Source organism: Hoplias malabaricus, chromosome 1, assembly GCF_029633855.1.
Source record: "Hoplias malabaricus isolate fHopMal1 chromosome 1, fHopMal1.hap1, whole genome shotgun sequence".
In the NCBI taxonomy this organism is placed as follows: domain Eukaryota; kingdom Metazoa; phylum Chordata; class Actinopteri; order Characiformes; family Erythrinidae; genus Hoplias; species Hoplias malabaricus.
In genome coordinates, this window is record NC_089800.1 from 30930591 (window position 1) to 30947481 (window position 16891).

At 42.0% G+C, this 16891-nt stretch overlaps 1 protein-coding gene across 1 annotated transcript; it reads right to left on the minus strand.

Annotated features, from left to right (window-relative positions):
* Window positions 1-2377: 2377 nt before the first annotated feature.
* rab6bb (RAB6B, member RAS oncogene family b) lies at window positions 2378-14101 on the minus strand. Its single transcript, XM_066662112.1, has 8 exons — window positions 13910-14101; window positions 11541-11599; window positions 11394-11447; window positions 10052-10157; window positions 8790-8901; window positions 7099-7192; window positions 6218-6284; window positions 2378-5572 (listed from the first exon to the last, which is right to left on the minus strand). Exons 1-8 carry the CDS (start codon window positions 13977-13979, stop codon window positions 5508-5510), a joined length of 627 nt encoding a protein of 208 aa, XP_066518209.1. The 5' UTR covers window positions 13980-14101; the 3' UTR covers window positions 2378-5507.
* Between the last annotated feature and the right edge of the window lie 2790 nt (window positions 14102-16891).

A 16891-nucleotide genomic window follows, 5' to 3' on the forward strand; every position in this document is an offset into this window, starting at 1 on the left:
AATTTTAAATGACACTGTTCAATACTATACACACTACTGCATCCAATACAGTCCAGTCCCGACATAACCTCACCCTGAGGAGCTGGTCTGAGATGATGTCGTGGTCAGAGAGTCCAAACAGAAGGGGGAAGGGGTCATGGATGGCCATCGCAATTTCAGTCCTACTGGCTTTCAGCTGAGAACGCAGCTCTGAGTCTCCAAAATCCTCCACTCTGGACATGATAGACTAAAGCATGGAACACAAGAACATCAGAGTATCTGACATTACAGCATGCCAGTACCCAGCATGCCAATGTGAAGGCATTTTTCATACGTGATATGCATCAGGACATTCCCAAAGGAAAGGAAATTCACAAAGCAGATCACCTTAAAATCGTTGCAGTCTCTCCTAGACAACAAGGAGATCAGATGGAAAGACAAATGAGACTTTAGTGTAAGCCTCATGTTGCTCAAATGTGTCTCCTGAGATTAAGACCTCAGTAATCTCACATCTCCTTTTGAGTTTCATTGGAGATCTCGGTGTAGTCACCAACTGTGCTCAGGTTTGCCTCTCTCATGTCTCCTTATTGTTTGTTTTTCTGAAGGAACTTTAGGAGAATCACTGTTATGTCTCTTGTGCCTTCACAGAGCAGCCTAGGAGCAACAACATATTCCCTGGGATTTGCTTTTCCGCTTACGCTTTTCTAATCATTCTTATAGTGTCTGATCACCTGGACACAAACCACTCTCTGTATGTTTCTGTGTCTGAACAACTGCCTGTCTTGTCTGACCAGTACAATCACCTGGAGCAAGCCTCAAGATTTGGGGGTTTTTGCTCACCTCTTATAGAGCCAACTGTATGTGTCTGAGTGTCTCACATTCACACCCACTGACTGACCACCATGGCTGCAGTTTAAACTCATCTAGAACTGCTCACTTTATAGACATTATAGAGCTCACAACAGTCTTTGTACATCTATCATTTGTCATTCATACTGCTCTCTGTTTATACACTGATCTTTATTTTTTTTTTATTTAGCACCAGTGTCGACCACAGAAGGAGGGGTCCCCCAGTTGCTGCTTGGTGTCCCTTGGTGGTTCTTCATCTTGTTCGAAGGGATTTTTGTCCTGCCATACCTCAGATACCAACCATCCCTTAAAGAAGGAGCAGAGACCTACCTTGCACGTCCACTTCCTGGACACTTCATTTAAACACCTCCCTTGATCCTACAGAAACAGAAGAGCCAGAGGATGGCTAGAACATGTTGTGCATTAAGAGCAAAGTTTCTAATAAAGTGGCCATCTTCAATAAAACATAGTTTTAGGTTAATTTCAGTGAAGAAGATGTACTTACTGTTTCTGCAGGTGAGAAGTTATGAGACAGAGACTTTCTCTCAGTCTCTGTCTTTTATCTCTGCCTTGATGACTGCTGTGTGTCCCACCTGTCTGTGTGTAACTGAAAGGAATCTCTGGTGCTTATTGACTCTCAGGCATCTCAAATCCCCCCCCCCCCCCCCCCAAGGACACAGCTGCAGGTCTTTGGGGACTCTGTGATGGAGGAAGTGCTTGGGAAGATTCAGCTAGAAAGTCATAGACCTAAATCCCCTGAGTAATAATCCCTAGAGTGTTGTTTTTTAATCACGCCATTTTCAGGTCAAAGTCACGTATGTTTGAGTGGATTCACATGAGATCATTGATACTTACCACTCTGGAAAGTCCGCAGTTGGCCTGCAAGAGACTTTGGCTCTTTCTCTTTCGCCCACCTGGTGCTCTGTGACTCTAATTGAAGACTTTGCTGCTTTCAGTGTTGAGTTGGCAGAAAGAATATAATATCGTCGTATCTGTGTTGTAGGCCATGACCATGGTTCCTATCCACACCATAATTTCACATCACACATGACTCTGAGTCAGGCTGAGCCTAGGGTCTCCATGCCCAGTAATACTTGTAGGCCAGTGGGGGGTAAAGCACTGGTCTGTGGAGCAGTTAGGGTGGTGATGTTCACATTTAGGCAGGAAAATCCAGTTTTCCAGCTCCCTGTCCTCCATTTGGTTCAATGCCTGGACGGATGCTTAATTATGCTCCTTTGAGGAGTAGACTGGTTTTATTTTTGTTTGAAGCAATTAACTGTGTCATGTAACATCATGGGTGGCACAGTGGCACTAGGGTCCTGGGATTGTGGGTGCGAGCCCCACTCTGAGTGACTGTCTGTGAGGACTTTGGTGTTCCAGTTATTTCATAAATTGCATTCATAAGCAAACATACATTCAAACTGCAAATTATTCCCTACTAACAGATGTAAGCCCTCGGCTCCTGGGCGGGGCAGTGTCCTGTAAAAAACAGAATATCAGAGAGAACAAAACCTGAAACAAACCAGTGAGCCGTGAGAAGGTGTGTGATTAACACAGAGTTTATTGATCTTTTCAGACAGATGTCATCATGCTCATAAATGTCTATACAGAATGAATAGAGCCAACTGCACTGCTCTGCTCAAGGCCATGACCACAATCCCAGCATGTCCTGCGGCACCACGTGGTCTCTGATCACTCTGACAACTCGGGCTTATCTCACAGTGACCTGCTACGCTTCTCAGCCTTGGACAGATTGGACGAAGGGTCTGTGTATTTAAAGGAATTTTGACACCCCACCAATGTCCAGAGCATTTCAGAAACTGACCACCACTCGCAACAATCCTGTTCTCAATCACAGTCGCACAATGAGAGCTTTGCATTTTGGTGTTAGAGTAACAGAAGGCACACTAGTGTCACAAACGCAGAAGGAAATAAAGCAGAAGACTTGACAGTACAGGTTAAATATGAGACTGTGACATACTTATGAGACAAGTCTAAAACCTCGATTACCATCTTCTTCAGGGGCTTCTTAAAGGTTCATTCAGCTGCCGTGACATTAACAAGTACAAACCCCATATCCGAAACCCATGGGACAGTACGTGAAATGCAAATCAAAACATATCAGACACAACATTTGATCTTCATATGCACATGCATCTGTTACAAATTTTCAAAAGATGAGAGAGGAGCAGGTTTAACTGTGATTCAGCAGATTTCATAAATTTAAAGGTGTACTAAGCGATTTCACCAGAGTGACTGTCTGTTATTGTAGTTCACGTACCTAGCCACCAGAGGGCATTGAACATCCAGAATTTCAACAAATGCACTACTGCATTAGTTAAAGTGACCTCCAGTGGCTGAACAGGTGATCCACAACATCTTGTGCAGATGCTAGTGCTAAAATAACTATTTTTAATTGTGATATCCATATTTTACAGGCAACAAAAATAAAGTCACCTTCTACTCCTTTAACCTTTTAGGGACTAAAGACTAAGAGATTTCTGCAGAGTTAAAATACCTAAAATACCTGCATCCACACGCTGCACGTCAGCTGTTGGACTATTCACAAATGTGCCTGTGTTCATTTACATTTTACCTCCTGTCCCAGTGTTTTTGGAATTGAGGTTTGGATTCCAGTGTTTCAATCACATTCACTCCTGATTACTATCAAAACTAGGGTCAGGGTTTTCCTGCTCTGTTTCAAACCTAATGGCCCCTGAACAAGGTCTAAAAACCAACCAAAATGAATGAACATTGTATATACACAGTGGTGTCAGTGCATTCAAGTAAACAGAAAAATTATATATATATATATAAGACGTTATGAAATATTAAATAATTAAATATACTACTACTCTTACTGTGAAGTAAACAATTCACATTCCTTTAACATAGAGGTGCAACAACCTGAATCATATAGAGTAGACCTTTCACCATGTTTCTGTACATTCTCTCTCAGCTTCTCTCCTTCTTTCCTCCTCCGCACAGGATAGAAGACAAGAACAATGTCCATATGTGTGTCTATGCCCACTTCTGGCCTCCCAATCGTCACCTTCAAATTAACTGGTTTAATCATCCCCTTTAGTCTCCTGTCTCCCTGATGTATGGAGAGTGTACTGACTGCCATCACATCATCCAGGAGGATAAAGCTGGTTGATTGTTGGCAGTTCTGGGCGACTCCCTACTGTCCCAAAGAATGTAAAGAGTCTTGGGGGGGGGGGGGGGGGGGGGTCTAGAAAAGCTCAATCAATCAATCAATAAATCAATATGTGGGGAACTTCAATCATTTCCTATTTGGTCTCTACACACAAATGAGAGGACAAGGGACCACACCACACTTGATATGGACAACAACAGATAGAGAAAGAAACTGCACATACTAATGGCTCAAACCAATAGGAATAATGGAGAATGTCAACAATGCATGTCGTCTTCAGCTTAGATCTGAGTGAGAACTCCAATTATTCCTCCTCACTCCAACCCTGACCTCACTTTTTCATTTAACGACTAACATAACAGTAAGCTGCTGCTGATCACCATTTTAAACCGTTTAAAAAACAGTTATGATGCATTTTTAAGCCCAAAAATTTCAAGAAATCAAAACCATATTAATAGCTATATGATTAATAATCATCCTCCATACTTCAATGGACGTGTCTATTCTGTCTGTTTGCCCAGATAATCTACTAGGCCTCAGGTGTGTGAGAAAGAGCACACAAAAAGAAAAGAGTGAAGCCCTTATCATATTGAAGTTATTCGCACAGGCTATTCTTATTCAACGGATGTTAATGACTATATAAATACTATATACAGTACAGTACAGCACAGCAGACCTCATATTTAACAGCATATGGGGACTGCTATTCTCTCCTCGTACCTTACAAAGTGACCCTGGACGGTGCACTCCAGGCTCAGTTTATTAACCTGAACCAAAACAGGTGAACCTGACTGGCGGGGACAGAGGGGCGTGAGATTATGTCGATAAATCACTTTTAAAACACAGTATGTATAAAATAACACACTAAATCAGCATGTCAACATAGTTACTGTTAAAAGCAATAAGTAAACTGAGAGATACAACTATGTCAATGTCACGTGTGATGTATATGTATATGATACTTATGTGCACATTTAAATCACCCATGTTTTTCATCAGTGTACCACACTGTCTCAGCTTCATCTGCACAGGTCGACTCCTACAAGGCCACACTGGTCATTCCTGCCTTTCCCCATTAACTCCAAGGCCTTTTTTTAAAATTACGAATAATGTGTTGAGACCAGAAGACTCGAGTGGGCTGACATGCATGAAATATAAAAAAAGACTAATGACCATATCCCCTGCTGCTACAGCTGCTGCCTCTTCCATTCACTCCTCGTATCAGTGAAGGCATCATCAGCAGCCTTACGCACTGGACTGTGTACAAAAATACAAAACATAACATGATCATATCCCCTACATAACTTCAACAGCATGTCTTGTGTTATATACTTGGTGTTATATTTCTTGTCTTGACAATGAGGCTGTGATTTATTTTACATCTGAGAGATTCAATAATGACCCACTCACTCTGATGTGAAAAGCCTATGTCCGACCATTACATTCAATTAGATGCTGACCCATGGGAAGCAACAGAACAAGCAGGTTGTGTAAATGAAGGTGTCCATTAGGGGGCGCTGTACTAACAGGAGCAGCTGCTCTCAGTGGCCGGGGGCTCCTGTGGTTTATCCAGCTTTATATCAATCACTGCAAGGTTCATGGTTAAAGAAATCTAGCGCTTCCTTTACTGACTATACTGAGGGACATTAAAACAACACAAAAAATCACAATATATTCACACACATCATGATACACACTGGCCCTTACTGACCAAAAAAGATCTAAAGGCTCTGATTCAGGAATCTTTCACACGACGTGGAAACAAACAGAGATGTGAGCACTGTTGATAAATCAGCTTCAGTGCTTGAACTCAAGCTCCACATACATTTGCATATGATTTGCATGAAGCATGCTCTAATTAATGCAGATGATAAGTTAGCCAATCAAAATATGCATTCTAAAGCTTGCAAGCCAATAGCTGTGCTTGTAGGCACAGTATTGGAGTGGTGAGTGGAGAAAATAAAGAGTGTAAACAGCATGCTGATTGGTTGAAGGCGGTAGAATGAAGTGATGGAGGCATATGATGTTGTTCCTGATGTAAACAGTGTTTTATTGCAGTGGATAGGAATCAAAATGTCATTCTTTTTATGATCAGATTTGAACATATGCTGCTTTGATGAATAACAGCCAGTGTGTCTCGTAAACTACTTTGGTATAAGCCTTTATAGGTGTTAATAAGGTTTAGTGCAGTTGTCATGAGAGCCCAATATATATGATGGAAAAAAAGGATACTGCCATCTTTGTTAGTCTCGTCCAGACTCTCCATCCCTGGCAGAGCAGCGGCTACTCGCCGGAACAGCTGAAAAAACACAGAGATTTAAATAGAGAAAGTGGACAAAGCACTGCAGGCTAGGCTAGACTACTTCAGCTAAATCAAATCTCATCAAATCTCAGTAGCACATGTTTAGATCTGTAAGGAGAAGGTGTGGTTTTGGTTGAGTCTGTGCTGAGAGCTGGGAAAGTTTGGGCTGAGTCTGTGGTGAAGATTTGGGCTGAGTCTTTGCTGAGAGTTGGGAAGGTTAGGGCTGAGTCTGTGGTGAGAGTTGGGAAGGTTTGGGCTGAGTCTGTGGTGAGTGTTAGGGCTGAGTCTGTGGTGAGTGTTAGGGCTGAGTTTGTGCTGAGAGTTGGAAAGGTTTGAGCTGAATCTGTGGTGAGAGTTGGGAAGGTTTGGGCTGAGTCTGTGGTGAGTGTTAGGGCTGAATCTGTGGTGAGAGTTAGGAAGGTTTGGGCTGAGTCTGTGGTGAGTGTTAGGGCTGAGTCTGTGGTGAGAGTTGGGAAGGTTTGGGCTGAGTCTGTGGTGAGTGCTGGGCTGAGTCTGTGGTGAGTGTTAGGGCTGAGTCTGTGCTGAGAGTTGGAAAGGTTTGAGCTGAATCTGTGGTGAGAGTTGGGAAGGTTTGGGCTGAGTCTGTGGTGAGTGTTAGGGCTGAGTCTGTGGTGAGAATTGGGAAGGTGTGGGCTGAGTCTGTGGTGAGTGTTAGGGCTGAATCTGTGGTGAGAGTTGGGAAGGTTTGGGCTGAGTCTGTGGTGAGTGTTAGGGCTGAGACTGTGGTGAGAGTTAGGAAGGCTCAGGCTGAGTCTGTGCCTAAAGTTGGGGAAGGTTAGAGTTGACTCACCTGTTTCACATTGCTGCCGGTTTTAGCGCTTGTTTCTATGAACATCACATTCAGCTCTTTGGCTCTCTGCTCTCCTTCTTCAATGGTGATCTGCCTGTTAATGCACGTCATGAAATATTTAACACTTAATATATCCAAAAATAAACTAAACAGTTCCACCTGGAACCCTAATCCTGTGAGACCATCAGTTTTGCACTGGAGCTAAAGTCTAATGTAGCAAATAATTAATGGAAGCATAAGCCTCACAGATTGGTTTAGTGCTTACTGAAGGCTTATGTCCTCATTCACTGGCACCAAGCAGTGCAGTGTTGCTCAATAAGCTCTAAAATAGTTTATCGTGTGGTTTATGACACTGTATTACACACTGTTATCTATAAACACAGAATAAAAGGACAATGTCCAGACTGAATTAGCGTTGTAGCTCCAGTGGGAAAAAAACAAGCTCCACAAAATTACCTTGATCAATTACATTCACAAAACACTGCATTTTTGTATTTTTCCATCGATTCAGTCTGCTATTACTGTGCCCATTTCCACCTGGTTCTTGGACCAGGTTTCTTCCAGATTATTTGAGCTATCCAGCAAAGCTGCACCCTCTTATGGTGTCAAAACAGGGCCAAACATTTTGAGAACCAAACAGCAGAATCCATAACCGAGAAATTAAAGTTTGAAAGGTAGAAGGCTATTATTAATATAGAGAACTTTTAAACAAGTTTTCAACCGAGTATTTACACATTTAATAGGTTTTGCTTTTTTTTTTCCTTTTTTCTATATTTGTGCTTTTCATTGATTTTTGTCTCAGTTATGCTTCACTCAGTCTTGCTTTCAGTTCCAAAACTGTCCTGTTTTGACAGGAGTGGGGAACTGAGAGAAGCCTAACTGAGAATAAGCTCAAAGTTAACAATTAAATATGGAAATATTCAAACATGTTTTTACAGTTCTCATTATTAATATCCTCTACTTTCTCACAACCCCAGAAAATACACAGACTCGACATTTTTTTGTTCTATAATTCCAAGTTTTCTTATAACAAATAATTTCATGATTCCATTTTCTTATTTCAGAATGAAAAATATCCACTGACTCATCTGGTTCTGTGGTCTATTGCCCAGCACACAAATCTACACTGAGACATAATGCTTTATGTCAGGCTCTGAGCTCTTTCTGGAGCTTCATTATCTCGACTTGCCCATGGACGCTGTTACGGTTCCTGCTGAAGAAATCACTGTTCTTTGGTTCCAGCTGGGAGTATACTTTTCTGTTTTGGGAACCATGTTGGGAATCTATGTTGATGGAAAAGCATGTAACGGGCAAATTAGATCTATGAATGGGAACCAAACTTGGTTCCACATTGATGGAGAAGGGCTATGTGTGGCTGAAGCCCCTATAGACCAGACGAAGGGGGCTAGCTAAAGCCTCTTGCTTTTCAGGATGCACAATAGCTTTGATCCAGGCATAGGACAGAAACACCGGGCCAGTACACACTAATGGGCATAAAAGGCTAAAAAGAGTTGAAGAGACAGGTAACTGAAGAGGGGCTTGTTTGTTTGCTGAGCAGAAAACTTCGCATTTTCATTTTCATTTATGTTTGTGACTGTGAATAAAAGGCCAGAAGGTCAAATCAGTCCTGCCTCCCGCTGAAGGGATTAAATGATAAAATGATAAAAAAAAAAAACTGAAAATCAACAAACCTCTTCTCCTCCAAGTCTGTTTTGTTGCCCACTAGCATGATGATGACATCGCTCCCCCTCTCCGTCCGGACATCATCAATCCATTTAGAGGTCAACTGGAAGGAGTTCATATCTGTAGAAAGATTGAGACAAATAGGTCACATTCAAACCACAACAGCTGAGGTGAAATCAATGCTGCTGAGGTAATGAGCTGCTGTTGTATTCAAAGGAACACTTCAGCTTTTAAAATCAAATATATCTCTAATATCTGTGAGGTACCATTGAATATCACAGATAACTTTATATCTACCGTATTTACTTCATGTTGACCTGGGCTGCGGTGAGTCCAAAGGACCCCCCCAGAACCACTGGGAACACACCCTGGTCAGGGCACCACAGTCAGTTTGGTGTATTTAGACATAGACCAAAAACACACATAATAAAGTGGACTGTTTCTATTCTCCATGGGCGTGTAGCCAGGTCACAGGTAGCATCACTGACACAGTGCTCAGGGTCTTGGTCACTATCTGTGAGGAATGTAGTTTTATGTTTCCCTGTGTCTGTGTGGGTTTCCTCCGAGTGCTCCCTTTTCCTCCCACAGTCCAAACACACATGATGTTAAGTGAATGTATGAGTGATGGGGTGAATCTGTGAATCGGTCTGCAGGTGTGAGTATGTGAGTGTAAGTGTTCTCCTTAAAGATGACGGCTACGATTGTGGGGAAACACAGTTTGTTCACGTTCAGAAGCTCTGCGTCTTTTAAGGTAGAATGGTATGTTTGAGGAGAAACTACTGTTGTTTGTACATTGCTGAAGTGTAACTTGTCAGTAAGTTTTTATTACCACAGAATTACCAGAGAAACTCATTTGTAACTTGAACTGTTCAGTTTTGTAGCACTGTCTGTAATGCAGTTAGCCATCTCCTGATTTTGGAGACATTTCTCTCTTAAGTGGTCTGAAACACCAAAAATAAGTTAATATTACCCACTCATGGAGCAGGAATGGAACAATATCTTCATCTCAGTTCATGCTTTTGAATGTTTAGAGTTCTCTCCATTGCCTAAAAGAATGACAGCTGCCTTTTCTCTGTCGTAAGCAGAGAGAGAGAGGAAGCCTAGCATGCTAGTCCAAGACAGTTTGCTATTTTACTCGTTTACAGACAGCGGGACTTTGTAAACACATTAGATCAGGTTTTAGCCCGCAAACAGACTGGAGAGCATGTTTAGGGCATAGGGATGTCTCTCTGTGTGTGTGTGTGTGTGTGTGTGTGTGTGTGTAGCTCACTTGTAATATCATACACCACTACAGCCACAGTGGAGTCTCGAATGTAGCTGGGAATGAGGCTCCTGAACCGCTCCTGTCCAGCTGTGTCCCACAGCTGTAATCTCACCTGCAGGAGAACAAAAAAAATCAAATACCAACACAGCACTTACTTCTTACATAGTGCACCACATCAACACCAAGAGTCAGGATCACACTGCAGCACAGTGAAAATAATCTAGGAATAGAACAAATGAACTAATCCAAATACTTAGGGCCAGCATCAATATATTTTATAAACATATCTCTATATACTGAGGTCTGCAGAAATCTTAATATAATCTGGAAACAGGAACTAGAATTATAGATAAGTAGAGTATTTAAACTGTGTGCAGTAGGTTAAATTTTTTTTGATATTAATAGAATCTAGGCATTTTACTGCAGTAACTATATGTAACCCAGCAGTTCTTAATTGGTGGATGGCAAACCTGTCCTTAATATATCACAGCGGTGGGCCATGGGTTCAGAAATAGTCTGTTTTAAAGTCAAACATGAAACAGAAACCAGAACATGTTAGTGCAGCATATTACTGGGAAGTGATGTGGGCAGGTTTATTTGGATGGTGAAAAGCAGGTCTTAACATTTTTGTGATATCATTGATTAAAAGTAGTTGTCCAACACCATAAACACGCTCCATTTTCATTCCAGCTTGACTTTACATATTCAGCGATATGACGCAGGACTTCTATTTTGACAGGCATGAATTAAACACATGCAGTAGATTAGCTGTTGCCATGGTAATGCCACTGTTCGTTTGAAAGGGGACAGGTAGGTTTTTAGATTTTAAATTAGTTTTAATTCAATAAAAGTGTGTCACAATTTAAAACAACGCTAAGTAATAGTTTTGATTTAAAATTACAGCTTTGAAAAAATTAAGCTGTAAAATGGAGAACAGAGCCTCTGTCCCTTCTACTGTGTCTGTGCTCAGAAATGCAGAAACTTTAATAAATAAAGTAACTTTTGGAGCTTTTTGTCCATTTTCTGAGCTACATGGACTGTACAGGAGCAATTTGTAGTTCTACAATTAAAGACTTTAGTCCATCTGTTGCTCTGCATTCTTTTTTATCCCAATTTCACCCTGTTCCTCAACCCTCAGGACCCTCACAGAGCAGGTATGGTACCTGTGTTAATCCTGACTATTGAAGAACAGGGGATGGATTAAGAGATGGACTGCAGTCTGTAATTGTAGAAGTTCACAGTGGCCCCATATGGTGTGTGTAGCTGAGAGAATGGACAGTGAGTGCAGACACAAGGAGGCTGTAGTAATCAGTGTACACTAGAAGCAAGGTCTGAATATTTTTTTTACCGTTCGATCCTCCAGGTACATGGTTTTGGATAAGAAGTCGATCCCTATGGTCGCCTATGAGTGGGAAAAAAAACAGTGAGGTCAGAAATAAGTTATGTTTACAATCCAAATCTACAAGGAACTGAAGAAAAGCAAATGCTGTCATACCTGATAAGTGTTATCAAAGCTGTCGTACATGAACCGTGTTATCAACGATGTTTTTCCAACTGAAAGACCACACATGAAAAGCTTAAGTTAAGTTAATCTCACTCATCTACATCAGTTTATCTTCAGCCACATTCAGTTCTCACTGCACTGTTGCTGAGGCTTTCAATAAGATGATGAGACTGTCCTGATTAAGACATTTAACAGTGTTAACAGTGTAATCAACTCTAGGTAGTAATTTTACTTTAATTGAGTAAATTACACTGAGCTGTAACAAGGAGAATAGAGCTTCTGTTGTTGCTACTCCAGGCTCAGTAAACTGTAAATTATGGAAGAGGGTAGGGAAATCAAAAACGTATAATCTCTATTTAAAAGAGCACTAGGTAACTCTATAAACCTATAAATGCAGACTGTAACTCATTTGTACAGCACTGTCCTGAAAACTAGTAGTGGGAGGAATTGGGGCGGTTTCCTACCCTCCTCCAAAAATTACATAGCACGGTTTCTGTAGAGCTGAGCCTGGAGTGGCAAAGACAGAAGCTCTATTCTCCCTGTTACAGCTCAGTGGAGCATCACAATGATTTTGAAGCTGTAAAAATACTACTTAATGTTACTTTAAAGAGGATAGGTTATTTTGCAGTCTAGGTTCACCATGCCCTGTTGCGAGGCCCCCACTTTGGGCTGTGGAGTAGTGGAACTGTTCTCTGCAGTGATGGAGCTCCATACAGTTCCTTTGCTAATGTTGTCATGGCAGAATGCTATCAAAGGCTCACAGAAATGTTCCAACGTGTGGTCTAAAACCTTCCCTAAGGAGTAGAGTGGGGTGGGACGAGCATATATTGTTGGCACAAAGCACAAGAAAGCAGATTAAGGACACTTAAAGACTGTGGAACGCCAGAGACATTTGCTCTCTGAGAATTACACTGCTGTACTCTTCCTCAGAGCGCTCACGCCCAACGCAGCTGCTCGATTCAGGCCTTACAGGTCAGGCCTGTTCCTCCAGCAGGCTCCCAATAGACTGGGATAGGCTGAGAGTTTTAAAGCATGGGAGGATCTTCTAATGGAGATGCAATAAAGTCCAGAGGATGTATATATAGACTTTAAAACTGATTCAGTGGCAGAACTCCCAGGATCCAACCATTGATACCCTTCAGGACCCTGGACAGCAGCATTCCAGAGGCTTTCCCAACATCTGGGACTGACCCATGAGCAAGCCCAGAATCCACTACGCTTCTGGAATAGTCTAGAACATAGCTGTGAGGATTTAATGGTAGCCACGTGAGAATTACAGAGATCAGGCACTCATGATGGATGACTTTCCGGATCAAATCTGCATCATTCCAGAGAATACAATCCCATTTCTCCAGCCCAATTCTGGGAGGCTTTAAAAGGCCCTCTAGCCTATGCTTGGCATTGGGCATGGTACGCAGTAGCTTAAACGTGTCCCATTCCCTTCCATATGTGTGGTGTGTAGTGTGTAGAAGCTAAATTCTGTAAGTGTAAGAGATAAATATCAGCCAAAACCACAAAGTGCTTACGCATGTGTGATTATATCTTTCACATTACACACAGTAGAGAAGTTCGAGAGCTTAATAAGGACTAATAACATCACACCAGGACTAATAAAATTGCATCAGGACTAATAACATCACATCAAGAATAATAACATCACACCAGGACTAATACTATCACATCTGAAATAATAAACCCATCACATCCCACCAGGATTAGTAACAGCACACCGGGACTAATAAACACATTACATAGCACCTAAAAATATCAACCCCAGGGCTAACAGTATCACATGAAGACTAATAAACCTAAAGCCAACACTAATGTCCGTTAAGTCTCCCCTTGTTCTCTCTCTCTGTAACTCGTTGAGGGTCTGCCAAGTTAAAGACCCTAGCGCCTGGGTGTGTCCCCAACAGAAGACATGGAAATAGCTCATTCATCCCAGTCCCTGCTCTCTCTCTCTAACATACGCACACACACATACACTCACACTGGATGCCTCAGCTTCTACCACACCCTGCATTGACCAACTCAGACTGGCGCAGATTTACAAGACTGATTTTACTCTGATTTCCCTTCACAAACACGATGACAGTGTCCCCTCACGCAGACCATTCGCACCCACTGTGGGTGAAGTCACTCCATCCTCAGACAGAGCCCCGCAGGGTGGGTGTAGTGACGGTGCGCTGTCATGACTAATCACAACTGGGAGCCGTGTTTCCATACAGCCCATAACCCAGGGTGAGGTCTGTCTGCATTAACATGAACCCACTGCCCCCCCATCCCCCACCCCCTCAGACGTCGGGGCTAAGCCCGGAGCCCACCCAGAGTCCATGGGCGGAATAAAAGCCAGCACTCACCGCTCTGCTCCCCTAAAAACACAAGTTTAAATTTCCTCAAAGGATTCCCGAATTCGCTCCCCATGGACATGGCTGCTGACGGATGGAGGGATGGAGGGATGAGCTGCTGTACGGAGGGATGCAGACGGATAAATCCCCGCTGTCCCGCTCTCAGATCGATAGCTGTTGCAGCACTTCGCTTCTGATTTCCGAGAGATGAGAAGCAGCGATGAGTCGTTCGCCAGCGAGTCGATTCCTTGAGCCGAAACTGTCAAGCGAACAACGGGAGTCGACTCGCACTGAAAGGCCAATAAAGTCTTATATTGTATATAGGACGTCATAATGAGGTACGGGTTTTTTAATATTTGTGATTAATTGTCTTGAAAACGAATTTTTATCTCTATATTCATACATTGTCTCATTTTCTCACAATAACGTTTTATTATTTTATAAAAATGACTTTCAATAATGGCTTACCTCATAATAATGACACAGCATTTATCGCCATATATCCATAGAATATCATAGTAATGACGAATTATCTCATAATAACGCCTTTGTATTTCATAATAATTACTCATTATCATGACTTATGTTCCAATATAAATATACTGCCTCACAATACAGATTTAAAATATCATAATGATGGCTTACCTTAGAATCTCACAATAATGATCTCGTAATAATGATCATTACAGTCAATAACAATGACTTACTACTACAGAGCCCTGCTAGTGACTACATGTTATAATAAAAATGTAAAGGTGCAAATGATTTGATAGTGAACAAAATCAAGATACTGCTGTTTAGGAAGAACTCAGTAATATGTGGAAAAAAATATTTAATGTTTTCCCATGCCTTAAATATCTTGTTTTCATGTAGGAGTTTCATTGTTTAACAATGACAATAAATAATTTCCCAGAGAGACATAATCATCAGTAGGGAAAGTTTTTTGCCTCTTGGGAATGTATCCAGTGAAACTACTTATCTATCAATATAAATTCTGCTGGATTCTTTCATAAATAATAGGTAATAGAATGTATTTATATGAGTTTAATTAGAATAAGTTTTTATTTAAAATATGATACGGAATATCATCGACAACATGCCCATGGCACAGAAAAACACAGAAAAACAAGTCAATAGAGTCAACTCTGATTAATCAACCGAGTCAAATTATCTGACTCCTTGAAAAGATCCGGTACGGGTTGGGGTTGCTGTCCTGCACGGCGCATGCGCAGCTGCTCTTAGTGTTTACGGAAACAGAACTGAGGCCGTGTTGCGTGTTGCAGAGATCCTGAAAAAATGAGGAGGTCGAATCAATGAACACACTCTCAAACATGGCCTCTCTGGTGTTTTCACACACACCTCTGTGTGTTTCCTTGCACTTTGGGAACATTATGTTGAGTTGCATTCATTTCGTGGAGACACCAACCAGCCACAACATTATAACCACCTCCTTGTTTTTACAATGACTGTCCATTTTCTCAGGTCCACTGACCACACAGGAGCAGTCTATAGTTCTACAACTATAGAGTGTAGTCTAGAGTATGTTGCTCAGCATAATTTGCTACCCCCGTTCACCCTGTTCTTCACTGGTCAGGACCCCCACAGAGCAGGTATGGTTTTGGTGGTGGATTAGTGTGTGCGCTGCAGTGACACTGACGTGCTGGTGGGAGTGGATCAGACACAGCAGTAGCTGCTGGAGTTTTTAAACCCTGTGTCCACTCACTGTCGTCTCTGTTAGACACGCCTACCTTGTTGGTCCACCTTGTAACTGTAAAGTCAGAGACGGTAGCTCATCGGTCGCTGCTCAGTGTGTGTTGGTCGTCCTCTAGTCCTCCATCAGTGGACACAGGATGCTGTTGAACTATTGTTGGTCCAGCAGTGACACTGAGGGGTTTAAAAACTCCAACAGCACTGCTGTGTCTGATCCACTCATACCAGTGCAAAACATATTAAACCTAACCAACATGTCACCAGGGGCTTGACCAGAGGTGTTCAAAACTTTGCATAAGGCTATATAATGCACTGATGTAAAGTGAGAAATCAGTCAGGAAGCTTCAAGCAAATGCAGTGTGCAACCACAGATTGTAACACGTGAACATCTGTATTTCTCTGCAACAAAATCACACGCTGGGCCTTGTAAACCCTGTGCATGCTGTAGGTCCTCAGGAAATGCTCAAGATTAAGATAAAGGATGTGTGGTGTATCTTGAAGTAAACATGAAAGCACTTAATATGGCCAAGTGTTAAATTATACACCGCTGCATATCCTGTTTCATCAGAACTAAAGGAACAAAATGAGTAATAAATATATTTAGTATAAAACCACACAGATGTTAGAACTGGATCTGTTGGCAAAAAAAAGAAAACATGAAAGATGTAAAACATGGACCTTTTAGATTAGGATTGGGCTGATCGCATAAATGCAATATTACAGTGTGTGTGTGTGTGTGTGTGAGAGAGAGAGAGAGAGAGAGAGAGAGAGAGAGAGGAAAAAAAAATAAAGCAGCCACACCTTGATGTACCCTCAGGTTTCCCCCTCCAGCCTTTAACCAGATTTCACCAACCTGCCTCCATTACTAACTCCCCCAGGGTCTTACAAATATGAAGCGCTGTTTATGACAAAAGCTGTGCAAAGACGCTATACACATATATCATTCATTCATTGTCTGTAAGTGCTTATCCAATTCAGGATAGTGGTGTGTCCAGAGCCTACCCGGAATCACTGGGCACAAGGCAGAAACACACTCTAGAGGGGACACCAGCACTTGCATAACGTTACAGAGATTTCATAATTAGCTAGGAATTAACTAGGAAGGCAAGGCAGGAACAAACCATGGAGGGGGTACCAGTCCTTCGCAGGGCGAGACACACTCACCCATTCACTCACACCTACAGACAGTTGCAAATCCACCTACCAATGTGTTTTTTTGGACCGTGGGAGGAAACCCATGCAGACACTGTAGAACACACACGCACACACACACACACACACACA

What these genes read in the sequence shown, in the direction of transcription:
- rab6bb (XM_066662112.1), bottom strand. Translation starts at nt 13,979, where the DNA reads ATGTCCATGGGGAGCGAATTCGGGAATCCTTTGAGGAAATTTAAACTT. An exon ending in GTTTTTAGGGGAGCAGAGCG is followed by an intron (nt 11,600 to 13,909) that starts GTGAGTGCTGGC and finishes GTGGTCTTTCAG; the next exon opens with TTGGAAAAACATCGTTGATA. An exon ending in CGAGACTAACAAAGATGGCA is followed by an intron (nt 5,573 to 6,217) that starts GTATCCTTTTTT and finishes TGAACCTTGCAG; the next exon opens with TGATTGATATAAAGCTGGAT.